Raw genomic sequence first — 17,551 nt, 5'->3', positions numbered from 1 at the left:
ATTTTACAAATTCCTCCGAGGATTACGAAGAGCAGAAATATGAAGTTTGAGGTACTTTGCATACAAACCAACAATGCAGCACCTGTTGGAAGGTTCAGTTTGGGATTATCTCACTTTTTACATTTTAGCAAATGAGTTTACAAACATGATCTCATACTGCGATATCAGATCTCCAAACAACAAAATCTGTCCGCTTTAATTAGAAATCTTTCCCATCGACCTGCACAGCATCCTGTCCGAGAGTTTATTGCAAATCCGTCTACTTTGTACTGACCTCTACTGACTGAGATCTCTTTGTGCAGCTGCGTCAACCTGCTGCATGCAAGTGGAAGCTTCATTTGCCAGCTTTTTTTTATCTTTTTCTTGGTCCAACAGTCTGCAGTCCTTGAGGACATAGATTAAAATGTATGACTTCTAGCTGCATGTATCACTGTCAGTTATATGGGTGATTACAGGCTCACACACATATACCGAAACACACAAACACAACTTGTGTGTTGTAGGCATCCATGACGACTGGGTGCTACAAACGTCTGCTGACCCGCTGGCTGCCACGCACACACAGACCCACGCAGCCTGCATCATGACTTATATGGGAAAGACAAAAATCATTGTTGATAAATCACCATCAGCACTTCAACAACAACACACGCACACACAGACACGCAAAAGGAATTCCAGGGAAAGTATTTTTCTCTGGCAGCGTGTGAGCCTGTTTGACGCATAATGAAATTGTTTGACTCTGCTTGATCTGTCACAGGTGCTCTCTCCAACTGTGTTTGTGTGAGAGAACAAAAGAGACAGACCAAAATAGATCAGTTTTAACCCCATGCGTGCTCATTTCTGTCATTCTAATCACATTAAAGGGTTATTCTACGGGAAAACCCTTTGAAATGTTATCTGCATCTCTAGTCTTAAGAGTTTACAACATAATTAACCACCACAGACGCTTCACCCCTCAGAGGCAGGTTCCAGCTGGTTGCAGTTCACTCACATGACGACAGCAATGTACTACAGAAACAGCGGGGGGCGCTCTGATCTGCTCAATGGGCTGCTGTACGGAGGTGTAACTCCATCCAGCCATTAATCATCTGTAGCTGTGAGTGTTAAGGACCTCTGCTTCTATCACAATGCGCTCATGCTCGTGCTAGGTGGTCCTCTCAGCAAGTAGTGTGGCCGCTGCCAGAGAGGTTTTTTGCCAGGACTTTCACCTTGAATCAAACACTGAGCTGCTGCATATACAAAAGCTTCCCTCTCCTTTATTTCCTTCTCTCTCTCTCTCTCTCTCACACACACACACTCATACACAAGAGAGTATCTGGTTTTTATTGTTGTTGTCGATGCCGTTGCAGCCGTATCATCTACAAGAAGAGTTCTAAACCGAGCCAAGGCTTTGATTTGTAAGTGTGAACAGATTTGGGTAATTGTAGCATAATCTAATAGCATATGCTGCACCAGGCTGTTGTGATGTGTTTCTTCTAACTGAAAATACAAAACGGAATGCAACCTCTAAAGGTTTTTACATATAATCTCACTAACATTGCATTAACCAACCACTGCAAGACGCAGCCGGGGGGTGCAGCGCAGGAGAATGTCTTCTTTTCATCTCTTAAAATCACTTTCTGACTTATTCACTTCCTTTCTCTGTTGTTGCCTTCAATCCACATTATATATTTGCTTTGGCTGTGAACACTCCCCCTGGTCTTGGTAACCTGCTGCCACACAGAGGTGCTGAGATCATCAGGCCTGATCCTCCACAGCACCGCTGGCCTCGGATTCAAGGTCAGGTCGCACATACGCACACACTCGCTGCTGCCAACGCATGCACAGAACCAGGCTCCCTCATCGACACTCATACACACTGTTTTCCTACACTGTTTACTGGTCCCTTTATGACCCTTGTTAACAAGTGGGGCTGCTCTGGTCTGTCTACAGTGGCTATGAATCAGGTTTGTGCTTCCAGTGTGTTTCAGACCTGATGAGTGTGTGAACCAGTGATGCTGGTTTATGCGTAAACTGTTGGGCTTTACGGGGAAACTTGAACAGTTTTATATATCATGTATGTTTACAGATGTTAGGTTGCATAACTCCTTTCGATGCTCCAGGAGGAGCTGTGCGAAGTTTAATATACTGAGTGCTGTCGTTTGAGTTTGTGTGAATTGAGGATGAAGACTGCAATTTTGGAAACAAATATGAAAGTTAGAAAGAAGTGAGCTTACCAGACTTCTGTAGTCTGCTTGTCATCACTGCTTGAGAGCACCTCAGTGTCTGACCAAACTCCTGCCTGTCAGGTTGCATTGTGGGTAACGTATGTGCCAGGATTTGACAAGGATGAAAGAAAAGATGATACTTCTGGTTCTTTGGTACTGAGTTTGATTGTTTTTTAACTATCCATTGCGAGCCCAACAATGTCATTGGAAGATGGCTAAATTATTGAATTGGTGCAGCACTCGAAGAAATGAAACAGCTACTGCCAAAGAAAAAGCAGACTGCCAGAAGCGTCTGTTGTGATTTCAAAACAATGCATGAACTTTCCAAGTGATTCCTCTGAGGATAAAGCAGGAAAATGAAGTGTTATTTTGCATTTCTGGTAGCAAACTCCAGCAAGGACACTTTGTGCTGTTCATTTCAAGTCAAGCAGGGCAGGATGTCCTGTTTGATTAGCTCCTATCACCTCTATGTGACAGCATTTTATTCTGTGGCGTAAATGTGGCTACTAGACAGTCAGGCTGTGGTTCATAAAGCTGATGAGTGAGGCCCTGCAGTGTTTTGTGTCTAATGTGTGAACACAGGCTGATGTTGTCTGGCGCTGGGTTTTAATTACCCCTAATCACTCTGTACCCGCTCGAACCAAAACCTTTCCATTACAAACACTCCATCTCGCTCCTTTTTGAGTCTCTCTGCTTCTCTCTGTCTCACACACACTTAAGTTGTGGTTGAAGCCAAACCCACAGCACACAGAGATCCTCCCTCAGCTAAGACGAGCTTTCACTACGGCATCAAGTCACCAATTAATTCATTAACAGACGTCTCCTCGGGCGCTTGAATGGCTGCACACATCCTGGACGGAATTACTGTTTGCATAAACACTCGCTGGCAGACAATGTAGATTTAAAGACACACTCAAACACAATCTCTTGTCTCCCTTTTACACACACACACACATGTACACTCCAGAGTAGAAACAAATACACTGAATAATGTCAAGGGGCCTCCTGGCAGAAAAGAGAGACACATGGAAAGGCAAAAATATAAACAGGTAACTGGCAGACGGCAGGGACAGGTATCAACAGAGACTGAGAGGAGCATCTCGTCTGTCGCTTGGAGCGACCCACTGAGTGTGTACAAGTCTGTAAGTTGTCCTTTTGTTCTTACTTTAACTGCTAGCAGCACATTTGCAGATGTTTGGGAGTCATCCTAGTCATGTTTGAATTTGAATTTGTAATGCTTTTAACTTTTTGCACCTAAGGCGACCTGCCATGATTGAGCTCTCTACACTGCTGAAGAGCACGTCTTCCAATGAAAATAATGAAACAGCTGTCATCGCTGCAAAAAAAAACCTACTTCACGCTTGTGGTTTGAAAAAGATTAATCAGATTGCTGACAATTTTTAATGGGCATGTGCACCAGGCCCAGATTTCTCTCCTGAGAGCATACCTGACAGCATAAATGCGTAGTATGTGTGTGTGTGTGTGTGTGTGTGAGCTACTTGTGCAGCTTATATTGAATAAGAGGAGTGTTGCATTTGAAGGACAGAAAGAAGAGGAAAAGATCGTTTGGATCTCATCAGCAGGAACAATTATCACCAGCTGCTGGAAGAGTGTGTCACAGATTGAATGGAAACATTTGAAATGTAAGACACACAGTGCATGTTTTCATCCGCAGGTATCCAGCTGCGATAATTTCGATCATAATAAATAGCACGATGATGGTAATAATGATGATTAGGATCTGAGTTTCGGGTTGGATGTCGTAATAAAAGCAGCCACAGTCCACGGTAAGTTCAAGCTCCAGTGAGGGTGACAAGAGGAAGTGAGTGCAGGACGGGAGCCAGCAGAGTAACGCAATATGGCTTTCTTTCAGAGGCAATATGGCTTTCCACCAAAGCGTTTCTCAAAAACAAGATCGAGGTTCCATTTCTCGTATGAGACCTGTGCACACAGGCTCTGGCTGAAAGTGTGGACTCACACTGTGAGCGGGATCTGTGTTGCATTACATGTTGTAGCCAGAGCAATGAAACAAAACCACAGCCGCAGAAATGTTCGCTTTGCCCAAAGGACCCTGAGCTGAACAACAGATACACAGGCTGTGAAATTTCAGAATAGATTTTTGTCTTTTCTGACAACTGAACACATTCCATCACCCTCAAGCAGTGCGACCTGAGCTCTGTCAAAGGCAGAAAAATCGATTGTGATGAAAATGATCTTTTTCCACTTGAGACTAATACCGGACAACATGCACAAAATTCTCGTAAAAGAGAGTTTACAGATGTATTTTGGATTTAGTTTGTGGTGGCAACCTTCCATGCATCTCTCTCTCAGTACCAACACACATTCTATCTGTACATTATCCTCAGACATTTTTTGATATAAACTAATTTCCAATCTTCAAAGGGCTGTCAGAATTTATTATCTGTGGAAAACTGGAATTCCTTCAAAATTGAACTGCTTCTTGAACAGGCCTCATGACAAGCAACAACTAGCTCCAAAATTCCAGCTCACAAGGATCTGCTGCCAAATACTGACATTAATAGCTTCAAGATCTCCCATGCTCCAACATACTCAACAGTATCTACATTATTTGTCACATCTATTGCTTCCATTTGAGGCAAAATTACTGCTATTAGAAATGAGCTCACTCCTGGGAATTGTGTACTCTCTGGTTGCACAAGTGCTCAAAGTAGCATTTTTATTAAAGTCTATTGATTTTGATGGTTTTAATAAATGAAATCATTGTATATTTTTATTGCTATACTTTGACATTCTTCTGATTCCAAAGGTAAGGATCATACTTGAATCCAAAACTCTTTCATCCTATGACTGAGGTCTGCATTCTATTTTTGATCTAAATGGACTATTCAAGGGCCAGGAACAAGGATTTACTTCCTGTCACAAGCCAAGTCATTTAAGCTATTTTTAAAGAACTCGGGAGGTAAAAGTCACACCTGAACATTGTTGTGTTTCAAATGAACCAGCTCACTTTTTGCAGCAATAGACAGAAGTCTGTGCATGTATCTATAATCGGACAGACATGAAGGAATTTCTCCATACATGTATTTTTTTTTTTATCAGTGGGTGCAGTTCATACAGTTGGGCTTACAGCACTGATTAAGGGTGAAAGTTCACACGTCTAATTCTTTGCATTTTGGATGTAACTAGCTTTTAAAGGCCTGACATAGATTCTCAGTAAAATTAGCTATGTGACAAGCCTCTCACTCTCTCCCAGCTGACAGTAGTTGTCTTGGCTGCATGTGGACAGTTCACCACAAGATCTACAGTACAGTCTGTGATCCTGCAGCCTACTACAGAACGTTTTCATTATTATTGCCCTTTCACTGCATGTGTGTGTCTCTTCTGGCTGTCTTTTTTAGTGTTTAGTTACAACACTTGATATACAGTGCCTTCAGCCTTGCTTACAGTATGTTCTGGCTTGGTGTCCACGTTTCTGTCTGTTTGAGAGATACAGCAGGTCTTGAGAATCTAAAACAGAAGGCCGAGTCAGTCGTCTGGAGCATACACAACTTATTTTTGCAGTGGTTTACAAAACCAGTCATAAACACTGATAAGAACTCATGGAAATGGAGAGAGGCCATTCCCCCTTGTTTGAACTCGCAGCTAAAGACCTGAAGAAAACTTTTGTGTGAGCGTGTCTATGTGCATGTAGAGGAGAAAGAGGTGAGTGAAGCAGTGAAGGTGAAGAAGTTGTGAGACGGTGCAAAGTGCAAAAACGGACTCTGTCAGTTTATTCCCAGCTTTGTTTGCTGTGACCGAGACTAACAATGCATCCCTTCGGTGTCTTTTGAAGATGAAGGAGGCCGGTTTATAAAAGGTGCACGGTGAGCTGCGTAAACATTAACCAGACCTTCAGTGTGAAACGTACCAACCAACCAAACAGCCAGGAAACATCTGAGGAAAGGCCTGCAGGATGTCTCTGTTGTCCAACTCATTTAATGTGTTTTAAATGACAACCATCAATTCTCATGTGCAAACACTTAACAACGCACGTCTGACTGACAAACTAGACAAACATCTAAACAAAGAAACCACGAAAGCAACAAATATCTCAAAGAAAACATCCATCCTGCACCACAGTTTCACCCTCGGAGACATCATTAGTGTTTAATGACCGCTTTTATGATTTCACCAAATATTCATCAACACCTGACAGACGGAACACATGAACCTGCACTCAATCAAAGGCGGTTAGATGGAAATTGCAACCCTTGCACAAAGCACATTGCTACATTTTAAAATTGTAGTCGGTTGGTGCACTGTGGCAAGCAAAGAAAACAAGCTCTCGCATTTTGATTCTGTTTGAGAAGTTCCACAAAATCTTGAAATTGATTGCTGCTAGTTCTGTAGCTGGAAATGTTTCTGCTATCACTCTCTGCTCTTTTTGCTCTGGAATGAGCCTAAAACTCATTAAGGTTTGGGCAGTAATCCATGAAAATAGGGGGAAAAAATTACACCAGCAAACAAAAGAAATAGAACAGCTGTTTTTAAGCATTAACGCATGTTTGCTTAAACATTTTGCACTCAGCAAATCTGGTGAACTGTTTTTTAGGATTTTTTGCCCACATATCACTAGGCATAAAAACAACTTAAAACATTTTTTCTTCTATACAAGTGGTTGTGGCTTTAAAACTCAATTATTTTAATGGGTATCAAATCAACCGTGTCAACTCTTCTGCACCGCATGTTTGCTTCTGTCAGTCAGATGCCTCTGAGCAACACCTGGGAACGTTTTAACGTACTTTGTGCTTTCTGCAGTGTAGATTTTGATAAAGAGGGACAAAACACGGAGCAGATCTGTTCAAATCATGCACATGATATTGGGACATAAATGAGGCTGTAATTTCCCCTTAGTATGTGTCTGCATATCCCTCTTTTACTTTTCCTGCTTCTATTTTAGTTCCCCTCACTTTCACATAGTAGTTGATTTTCTTACAATAATCCCTAAAAAGTGTTTGCTTATTTTCCAGCCACACTGAGAGAAGAGAAGAGTTGATAAATGTTGATACACTCATCTGAGTCATGTTCACTTAATACCCTGCTCTCAAAGTTTACACTTAAGCAGCAGCAGCAGCGACTGTGGAATTTATTTGTCCTGGGTTTAGACTCTCAGGCGACAGATGGAGACGATAGAGTTTAACGTGCTTTGCTTGTTGAAGCATCATAATATCTCAAATGTGAAACCAAACCGTTGGCACAAACAGACTTAAATGAAGAAAAGCAGCCAGATTTGGAAGACCAATGGGACAATGGTTTGGGAGTAGAAGAAAAAAGTTTTTCCTGTCACAACACCTTTTATATTGCCTGGAGAAAACACTAAAGTATGTCAAAATACACTGCTGACAACAGGCCATAGAAACATTGTTCTATTGCCCCTTTTTTCTCTCTCTCCCTCACACATTTCTCTATCACACTCCCTTTCTCTCGCTCACGTCCATCTCTTTCATTTTCACTATTGTTGTCTTGCTCCATCTCCAGTCCCTCCTTCCGTCCCTGCTTCTCTCTGCTGGTCCTCATTCTGCATGCCTTCAAGCCGTCTTTCTAATCTGCCTGAATTATTCAAGACACCTTCTCCTCTTCTTCTTCTTCTTTTTTATAACCCAGCACTTCAAGTAAACTCCACAAACCCCCAAAATCTAACTGGAGAATTTAAAAAAATACATTTACAGTTAATTTGCATTGAAAAAAAATTATCTGGAGGAGACTTTGTGACTGCAGGTTTTCTCATCATACATTTATTAGCTGAAACAACGTCTCCTTCCATTACTAGGAGAGGTTAGGGGTATTTTTTGGTGCCTCAAATTTTGCTGTGAGTTAAACAGAAAAGTTCATTCTACCTTTGAATGCAGCTTCACATGAACACCTCTACGCTAACGACTGAACAGGTTTTGGATGTCCCCTGAATTCGTTGCATTAGAAGCTTCTCCTTTGCTGCGAAGAATCAATAAGCAAAACAGATTGAGATGCACACTCAAGAGCGCATGAGCTTCCTTTAAGATTATGATGGAAGTAATCAGCAAAGTGCACTAAGAGGAAAAACAAAGGCTGACCTGTGTGTTTAAATGTGCTTTTTTCAATTTTTTTTCTCTTTCTTTCCTCTTTCATTGTTAACTGTCCTGGCAGAGGTGTGATTTCTTGTCCTCTCAAAGATTTGGTGTTTGCTTATCACACACATAAACGCATATCCAAAACCTGCAAACTGTCAAAAACCTGCAGAAAATGTGAAGGATGCACTAAGTGTGAGTACTAGTGTGAGTTGTATAAAATACTTGCGTGCTCGTCTGGTAAAATAAATATGAAATGATATTGGATAAATGAAATAATTCATTTATAATTCAGAGGTTGAGTCTTTATATGCCAGAAGCATCCTGTATCTCTGTAGATCATTTTGATATTCAAAAGCTGTAAACTCCAAATATCCCTCCGTGCGATTTTGTAACTGAAATATTCATTTATTGTCTCAGTTCTGGGATTTTTACGTTTATTAATGAGCACTAATTATGGCTAATTATTCTGTTGCTTGGTACATTAAGTTTTGATAAGATTCTTAAATGTAAGTACATTAAGGTGGAAGGGACAGCTTTATCATTAATTAAAAATGACTTTGTCTTGTGTCTGTATGCAACTTTAAACTTCAGTTTTTAAAGATGTATTTTTTGCAACTGCCACCTACATAAAATGCATCCTATTTTGCAAAGGGATCAAGTAAAAATAAGTAAAATTAATAATAAAAAAAGTGTGGAGAGAAAATCAACTGTGAGGGTAAAGTGGCCTGCATGTAAAAAAAAAAAAAAAAGGCATGTAAAAAACTTTTCTACCTGCTCTCTTGAACAGATTGTGACTTTCTCAGTATGTACAGTATGCAGCTATTTCCGCAAAAGCCGCTTCTGTTGATTTAGCAGCGTGTTCATGTCTGCCACCGAGAATGTCTCCGAGCTTTGGAAATGGACAACAGCAGCAAACAAAAACCTTTTAAACAGCTGCTATGTGTCAAAGTGGCTGACATGTGCTGTGACTGTCAAACAATGCAGAGCTCCCCTTTCTGTGCAGACCTGCAGCTGAATGGAAAAAACATAAAGATCTGATGGTTTGTGTTGAATGTGTCTCTGTGTGATTGTGAGGTTTTAGTTTTAGTGTCCATCAATAGTCACCTTTGCGCTGGTCCTTTTCGTGATCCAGCTGCCTCTCCTCATGCTACTTGTTATTTTGAAACTGCCATTACTTCAACACTTCTCTGTGTAATAAAATGAAACTAAAATTTTTTTAAAAATGCCAACACAGAATTTGCTGCAAAGTCAAAGTGGATGGTAAGTACAGATAGATCCTGGTGCAAGATTCCATATAATTATCCAAAAAGCATGTTTTAAAAAACTGGACAGTTCTAGAGATGTAATTAAATAATCTGTACAAACAGTGTTTCAGTCACTTCTCACAAAGTTTGCAAAGCTCACAAGCTTTTCTCGGCTGCATCCAAAGTAAAAAAAGTGACTGAGCCAGTGTAGAGGGATTTAGCAGTATCTCTAATCTACACACTCACATTTCTGTTCCAGATTGTAATAAATCCTAACTGCTGTAAGTGTGATCACTTTGATCACTCAGCAGCTGATGTACCCTGTTGGCTTCACTCACAAAAAGCAGGAGCACAGATATGATCAGAGATTTACTTCTTTTTTCCTCCTGTAACACCCGTTTCTTTTCAGGAATTAAAAAAAAAAAAACGGCTACTAAACCTATATAGGCTTATGTTGGTTTTCAGATATTTTTGCTTTGAGTTGTGTCTAAGAAAATAAAGTAAAAAATAATTATAGAATTATAGAAATTCAAGTAATTTGCAGTTGTTACAATACTATTTTTAAAACTCATATATGCTATATAGTCCAGAAATCAAATTGTATTACACACACGTTATGATTAACTTAACATAATAATAAACTGTAATAACCAATGATAATAAATCATTTTTTATGCTCATGACTCAACATCTGACATTTGATTGAACTTGATGTGGAAGACAAGTTATGTGATAATAATAAAATCTGCGTTCAATTACCAGCTGTGGTGGTTTTTTTTTTTGGGGGGGGTTTTTTTTGTTTTGTTTTTTTTCAGGATTCATCAGATACATTAAAAGGCGTCGCTTTATTGCAGCGGTGAAGTGGAGCTCTGAGAAATGTTGCCGCGGATGATTAGGCTCAGTGGCCCCGTTTGAGGTGGTTTTTTAAAAAGCCTCCATTATGGCCTGCATCAGGCTAAATGGACTTTCAAACTGCATTTTTTCATGTTGCATGTGACTAATACCCAGTTGTGTGCTCGTGGACGTGCGCAACAGAATCAGAAAGAGATGGGGTCTTTGCTGCGGTTTTGCTTAAAGGGAGTGTTTAAGTGTGTGATTAATCAAGTGAAGCTGTAAAATATGTGGCAGATTAGTCATAAAATATAACTGAATTATTTGCATGATAATTATTGGTATCATTATAATTACCTTGAGAGGCCATCAAATGCGCAATTTTGCATAAACAAATTCCAAACACCTGATCCCCCCCAAATTACTATTATAAATACATTTTCTTCAAATCATTCCATGCAGGTGGCACTGATGAAAATTATGCCACACGCTCAGTAACACAGCTCAGCATCAGACAAACTCTCCGTCCGGGATTAAGGACGGTGGATGCACTTACCGACACACTCGTTGGCCTCCCTGGCTGTGGCTCTCTGCCACGGTCTGTCGTAGTGGAAAGGTTTGCACCTGTCGCACTCCGGCCCGGCGGTGTTGTGTTTACACTCACACACCAGACTCCCGTCCCGGTCCTTTACGCACCGGGACGCGTGCCCGTTGCACTTGCATCTCCCTCCGACCTGCAGGTCCGACACCGCGTAGAAGTATGAGTCCCGGGCCAGCTCCGAGTCGTCCTCGTTCTCGTCGCCGAAGGTGTGCAACCGGCTGAAGATGACTTTGATGTCCGTGGCCGTCACCCAGTCCTGCAGCACCGGGGAGTTGTCAAAGTCGTGCGCTGACGGTCTGCCGTCCAGCGTGCTGAAGGCGATGAGGCCGCCGGTCAGAGGGTACATGTCGGTGTGGGAGTCCGTGCACACGGCCTCCTGCTCGTTCTGCTTCGTGATCACGGCCCTGTTGGGCTTGTTGTACATCTTCCTGCACTGCGTGGAGTAAAACTGAAAGGGCACCCAAGTTTTACCGTAGTCCATGGATTTGTAAATCGCCATGGATTCGGGTCTTGGCGAGCAGAACTGCAGGCTCACATATGTGACCTCAAACTTCTTGCCAAGGGACAGAGTCAGGGTGACGTTCTGCGGGTACTGGATGAAGTTCTCGGACTGCCAGCAGGTGAGGTTGTGCGGGTTGTTGAGATCCGTTAGGTAAGCCGGTGGATGATACTTCTTGGGGTCGGAGGCGTCGCAGGTGTGACAGTTCCTGGTCCTCTCGTCTCCCTTCTGATCGGATGTCACCACGCAATAGCGGCTCGGCGTCTTGCCGCAGGTGCTGGACACCCTCATCTCCTTGCCGAAGGCGGAGTTGACGAAGTCCGGGATGCAGCGCCGCGGGTTGCCGTGCTCGTCGTAACAGGGGTCCGGGGGAGAGGTCTGCGCAGCGAACAGGCTCATCCCGTAGCCGCCAAAGACACTCCGGCACGACAGGGACACGGCGAGCAGCAGAGTCAGCGCAACATCCACAGCTCTTCTCATGGTGGCTCCGTCCGTCTCCGAGTGTGTCTGTAGCTGGAGGGGAGAGAACAACACAGCAGGCATGCAGGGAAGTTAAAATACAGCGATGACACATTAACACATTTAGATTGTCTGCGTAAAGTTTCCTAACAAAAACTGGAACACGTGTCAGAAAGTAATATTCACTCACATAGTGCCAAGTTTTTTAGTTTTTTTTTATTTAAAAAAATCTATAAATCTCATTTTACCTGAGAATAATGTAAAACAATGTGAATGGCGAATCTCTCAATCACAGCTCCTTCTGTTTTACTTGTTTGTTTCTTCCAAATCTGCTGCGTAAAAATAGAAGAGCGGCTGGATTTAAGAGTCGCTTGTGTCCTTATAGCGAGTCCCACTCCTCCTGCCGGTCTTTTCAAAATCTCTCTCTCTCTCTCTCCCCCTCCCTCCCTCTCGCTCTTTCACTCTCTCCCCCACCTCCTCTCTCTCGCGGATCCGATCCTGCTTGGCATAGCATTTAGGTTCAGCTCATCTTGAGGGGTGACACCAGGCGGAACAACGACGTCCACTGGTGGCGCATCAGAAGTCTGACGCGTGAGAGAGACGCAGATCGTCTCAGGAGAAAGAAAGAAAGATGGAGAGCGAGCCTTGGTTTATCCGGTACATCTTCATCTGATACGATCATGATGAAGACTAGAGCACAATTGGCCAAAAAGTATTCTAAAGTCAACAAATTACAGACACTGACTGTTTAGTGTAATCACGAAAAGGAGATTTTTCAAAATTCTTCTGAATTATTGTAGCCAATCCTATTATCTACCCAGTTCCAGACAATATCAGAGTTATGACAAAATAATGAACTTCATTAACTGGCTTGTAGACATCAGATTAGGCTCACTTAGCATAATAAAAATGCTCAAGTTTCTCAAAGTCCACACAAGAACAGACAATCAGACACATGCTCTAATAAATCACGTTCTTAACGCGAACATGTGCATAAAATGTGGACAATTTGCATTGTGCAAGTGCAGGTTTTGAGATAACTGAGGAGCAGTTTATGTCTCCATCATATTATGGAACTTGTGCATATCAGCAGCAAAAGAAGAGCAGACAGATAATCAGCAGTTAGATGGGACATAAAGTGACACCATTGCTTCCAAAAACACCTTCTATACGTCACATTCAGCTGCATTGTTTTGCAGGATTGCAGCGTGCATACCTCCCGAGTTATCAAGTCCAGCAGCAGCTCCATGAGACCTGTTGAATGTCAGTGGCAAAAGTACCAGCGCCATCTTGTGGCCGTTGACAGACAGTTGAACAAACAGTAAGCAGCAGCATCTCCTTTTCCCAGGCGGTGGAGGTAGAACACCGTGTATTTAATGAATCAAGGTGATGTACTTCTAGAACTGGCAAGAGTGAGGGAGGTTTTCATGTAGCCCTTTTTATGTTTTGAATTGAGGATGATCTAGATTACAAGTGGAAAAATAAAGACATGTTGTCGATTATAGAACTGCATATGGTTTTAATAATTTTAGAACTTATGCACAAACATTTTTTTCTATTATTCAGGGTTTTTTTTATGTTTGAGCAGACAAAATAGAGGCCAATTCAGTATTAAAATACAGAGTTACAAAGTAAGTGATTTAAGAGACATGTATGGTTGCAAGGAGAAAAGAATCCAATATACTGACATAGATAAACCTTTGAAGTTGCAAGCAATGTTTTGATGGGTTGGGTTGACACAATAATGTTGGTAATTGCATCAAATTAATATTGTGGCAATTTTAACACAAAATTCTGCATTAGTTGACTTAAAACTAAATTCAGGTTGAGATGAATTAATGAAATTGACTTTATTTATATTCACAATGGGCTCAGAATTTCAAATCCCGTCCTCTATCATGTCATGTTCTCCAATGTTAACCACTGGAAATTAAAAGTACCAATGACTGTGGGAAAAGGAATAGAGGTGAGCAATATGAGATCAGGCTGGATAATGTAGCTATGTTGTCGGGTGGAAAGGAAGAACAGAATCTTTTAAGGAGGGAGTGAAGGGAGTCAGCGATATTGCTGCAGTAGCCTGAGAAGTCTTCTGCATGAAGGAGGCATAGGTTGGAGACTGACCGCCACGTGAGGTGTCGCATGAACGGCATGGCTGCAGCAAAGTAGCTTTGACTCTTGTTAATAAAAACGAGCCTATCAGAGTGAACAAGGATGGATTTTTACTTGAGCATTTGTGGCTCTGTGAGAGGGTAGTGATAAAAAAAAAAGTGGTAGATTTTGAAAGCTGCTGGAGACAGCTGGAGAGATTTTTAATATAACTGCGAGTACTCTGGAGGCTACAGCATATCGTTGACCAAGAAACACCCAAAACTGGCAGAAGGAGCAAGTCTGTCAAGGCCTGACTGCTGTTTGGGATCTTGTTCAAGAGTGATGGAAAAATGGAGCATTAGATGGACTGTTGTACCAGACCATCGTGATGAGGACGGAGCTGAGCCAAAAGGCAAAGCATTCGATTTGCCAGTCAATGTACATTCCAACTGTAACCTATAGTCATGACCTGTAGGTAGAGATGGAAAAATGAAATCATGGGTACAAGTGACAAATGAGTTTCCTCCGTAGTTGGCTGGGCATGGTTGTTGTGATAGGATGAGGAGTTTGTCATCTGGAGTGAGCTTGCTGTCGAGTTGTTACCCCTTTACATCAAAAGGAGCCAGTTGAGGTGGTTCGGATATCTGATTCGGATGCCTCTTGGGCGACTTGTTGATGTAGCCAATGCAGGTATGTGCCACTGGCATCTTTTGCTGAAAATTTAATAATCAGAAACTGGTGTCCCGGTGCCAGAGTGTAGGAAGCCGACGATTGACAAGATATAAAGAAGCTAGTGAAACTGGCCTCCGGTGCCAGAATGAGGGCCAAATCTGTTGAAGCGGAGGATAGAGATGACTCAAACTGGCATCCCAGTGCCAGACAAGGAAGGAAAAGGTTGTCAGGAAGGTTCAAGGGAGAAAAGGTGAATTGGTGTCCCATTGCCAGAGATGGCTGTGGTGGTGGAGTTGGGAACAGGTTGCTGTAGGGAATGGTGGATAAGATTGGTGGATAAGATGAATCACACCTAGAAATTTGGGTGGAGCCATGGAGAGCAAGATGGCGTCATGTCCGTGCGCATAGCTGCAGTGTCTCCCAGGGAGAGGATTGTTGTGGTTTATGATGTGCTGAAAGCTTCAAGAATTTGCCAGAAGACGGAATAGTTTAACTTTGTTGTCACCAAGGTGCCAGGTGAAGACTTTCTTTTAAACTCTTTGAAGACCAACTGCAATCTGGTTGGAGATTTCATGTGCAGGGACGTCACCAGGAGATCTGTCGGAAATGTGGGAGTGTTATGAGGGTTTGTGGGCGTGTTGAGAGAATACTGAGGCAATGTACTGTTTCCCAATATTGCACATTTGACATGCATGTTACTAGCAGGTCAAGAGGTGATGTGATGACAGCTGCTTACCTTCATTTGAACCCAGCCATGTAGATGCGCTGGACCAAATGGTGACTCTGTCACAAACTTTTTTTTAGAAAAACAGTTCAGCAAATTGTATTTCTGAAAATATTTAAAGGTAGAAATAAATTATAAAATTGCTGAATCTGTCCTGACTTTAGTTTAACACCTAGTTTAGAGGTTTTATGTTTCGTAAACCATTCAACCTTCGCCAGATGCTGCTCCTTTGCAAAAAGTAACCGAGACCTCAAATTTATCTAATGTTACATGTCCACAGGATCTGTCACTTTAACGCTTTCCATTCATAACCAATGTCAAATGCCCCATAATGCATTCTGGTAGTGGTCAAGTGGCGGGGTGTTATGTTTTCCCTAGGTTGCGTACATCTCTTTTGCATAATGTTGAAGTCTCAGCTACTTTATGCTAATGAGGTGCATCATGCAGAGGTCCAACACTTTATGAAACTTTTGTAAAAACCTCTACACTAGTCGCTGTTCAACTAAAGTGAGGACAGATACAGCAACTCCATAGCTCATTTCTTGTCTCAAAAGTTTTCAGATTTTTTTTGCGAAACCATTTCATGAAAAATTAGAAAGTTGTGACTGAGCCGCCATGTTGGTCCAAAGCGTCTACAGGACTGGGTGCAGCACCTGTCGTAACACCCCCTGCGGGCAGGTCGTGGACAGTGCCACACCCCATTACTCAAACTACCAAAATTCAGTACTGGGTGTTTCCCATTGACAATGAATTGAAAATGTTAAACTCCTGCAGTCACGTACCATCAACTCTTCCGAAGGCTTGCCTGGCCTGCTTCCTACATGGACGTTGTCTTAAAAAAATAAAAATTAAAAAAAAAATTAAAAAATAAAAAATGGCGGTAGCGTGCTTACGTCATTCTCTGGTGCACGATGGCGGCATCTGCTAAAGGAAGGATTGTTGTGGTTTATCACGTGCTTGACGCTCCGCGAGTTTGTCACAAGTTTAAATAGTGTAACTTTGTGGTCAGCGCAGTGGCAGGGGACGACTTTATTCTTTGTGCTTTCTGAAGACCCACGAAGGTCCGGTCGGAGATTTTAATGAGGAACATCGGCAGGAACGCGGTTAATGACGTTAACGCCGATACCCTCGTCGGCGAGGCCTCTTTGTGGATTAATTAACATGGAGAAGATCTGGAGCCAGGTTGGATGTTCCTTCTTCGTAGGGCTGACGGATGAGCGGTCCGTGGTAAGTCAGAGTTTTGTAAAACTTTCAGACTGGCAGCACAGCTGACTGGTGGCGTGTGTTGTTCTATGTAGAAGAAGCGACCAACTGGGAAGTGCAGAGTGGTTTTTATAGACATATGACAGGAAGGGGAGTGATTGAGGTGTCCTCCTGCTCCTGAACCTCAGCTCAAGATTTTATCTCCATTAGTTGTCATGCAATTAAAAAATAGAAATGTTGGGAAAACTTAAATTAATTTCTTCAATTGATAACACACAATTGAATTAAGTTCATCCAAAGTACACCCAAATGAAGTTAACAAGCAATGTCATGTTTTGAAGTTAGATGTGCTTAAATCATTTGATTTCTCTCAGTGTACATTGCTGCAGCTTAATTTGAAGAAACGTCAGCTTGAAGTTTCTAATTCCTCCAATTTACATATTCCTTTACCAAAAATATTAAACATGATTTTGCCATTTTATACATTGCACTCCTACTTGAAGAGAATGTCACACCAAAAGTGGAATCCCAGTTTAAAAGGACAGATGCATTTTGAAGTGGATATAATCCATAAAACTGAAGTGGAAATCATCAAACCAGACAGTTAAATGAGATTAATTCAAAAAAGTACCTTGACTACAGCTCAAATAGACTTTTTACAGTGTAACATTAAAAAACTGACGTAACCTGCTGTGTTTTTTCTTTTTGTTGAGCCAAAACAATATTTATTACAGTGTAGAGAAACTGACCAGTTTGTACGTACAGTTGCACATTTTATATTCAATCTGGTGGCAGACGTAGCACTTCAACACATTTTGACCAAAGTTTAGGGCTTCGAAAGTCACTGAAATCAAGCAAAACTCAATTTTTTTTTTTTACTATTTTGTGGATTTCAATCAGCAGTAAGCAATCAAGTTTAAACATCAGCAGACGGCTGCATCTTCTCTGCTGA

At 41.8% G+C, this 17,551-nt stretch overlaps 1 protein-coding gene across 2 annotated transcripts in view; it reads right to left on the bottom strand.

Annotated features, from left to right (window-relative positions):
• Positions 1-12,329, bottom strand: part of ntn1a (netrin 1a) — a 60,011-nt gene extending 47,682 nt beyond the window's left edge. The window contains exons 1-2 of one of the 2 annotated variants that reach the window (XM_055010065.1): positions 12,161-12,329; positions 10,910-11,966 (exon numbers count right to left, since the gene is read on the bottom strand). In XM_055010065.1, coding sequence (XP_054866040.1) covers positions 10,910-11,933 — 1,024 coding nt within the window. In that variant the 5' untranslated portion in view covers positions 11,934-11,966; positions 12,161-12,329. The remainder of the gene's footprint in view (positions 1-10,909; positions 11,967-12,160) is intronic. The other variant, XM_023263695.3, reaches the window with a different exon arrangement.
• Between the last annotated feature and the right edge of the window lie 5,222 nt (positions 12,330-17,551).

This window comes from Amphiprion ocellaris, chromosome 4 (genome assembly GCF_022539595.1).
Source record: "Amphiprion ocellaris isolate individual 3 ecotype Okinawa chromosome 4, ASM2253959v1, whole genome shotgun sequence".
Classification (NCBI taxonomy): domain Eukaryota; kingdom Metazoa; phylum Chordata; class Actinopteri; family Pomacentridae; genus Amphiprion; species Amphiprion ocellaris.
This window is presented reverse-complemented; position numbering and strand designations above follow the sequence as displayed.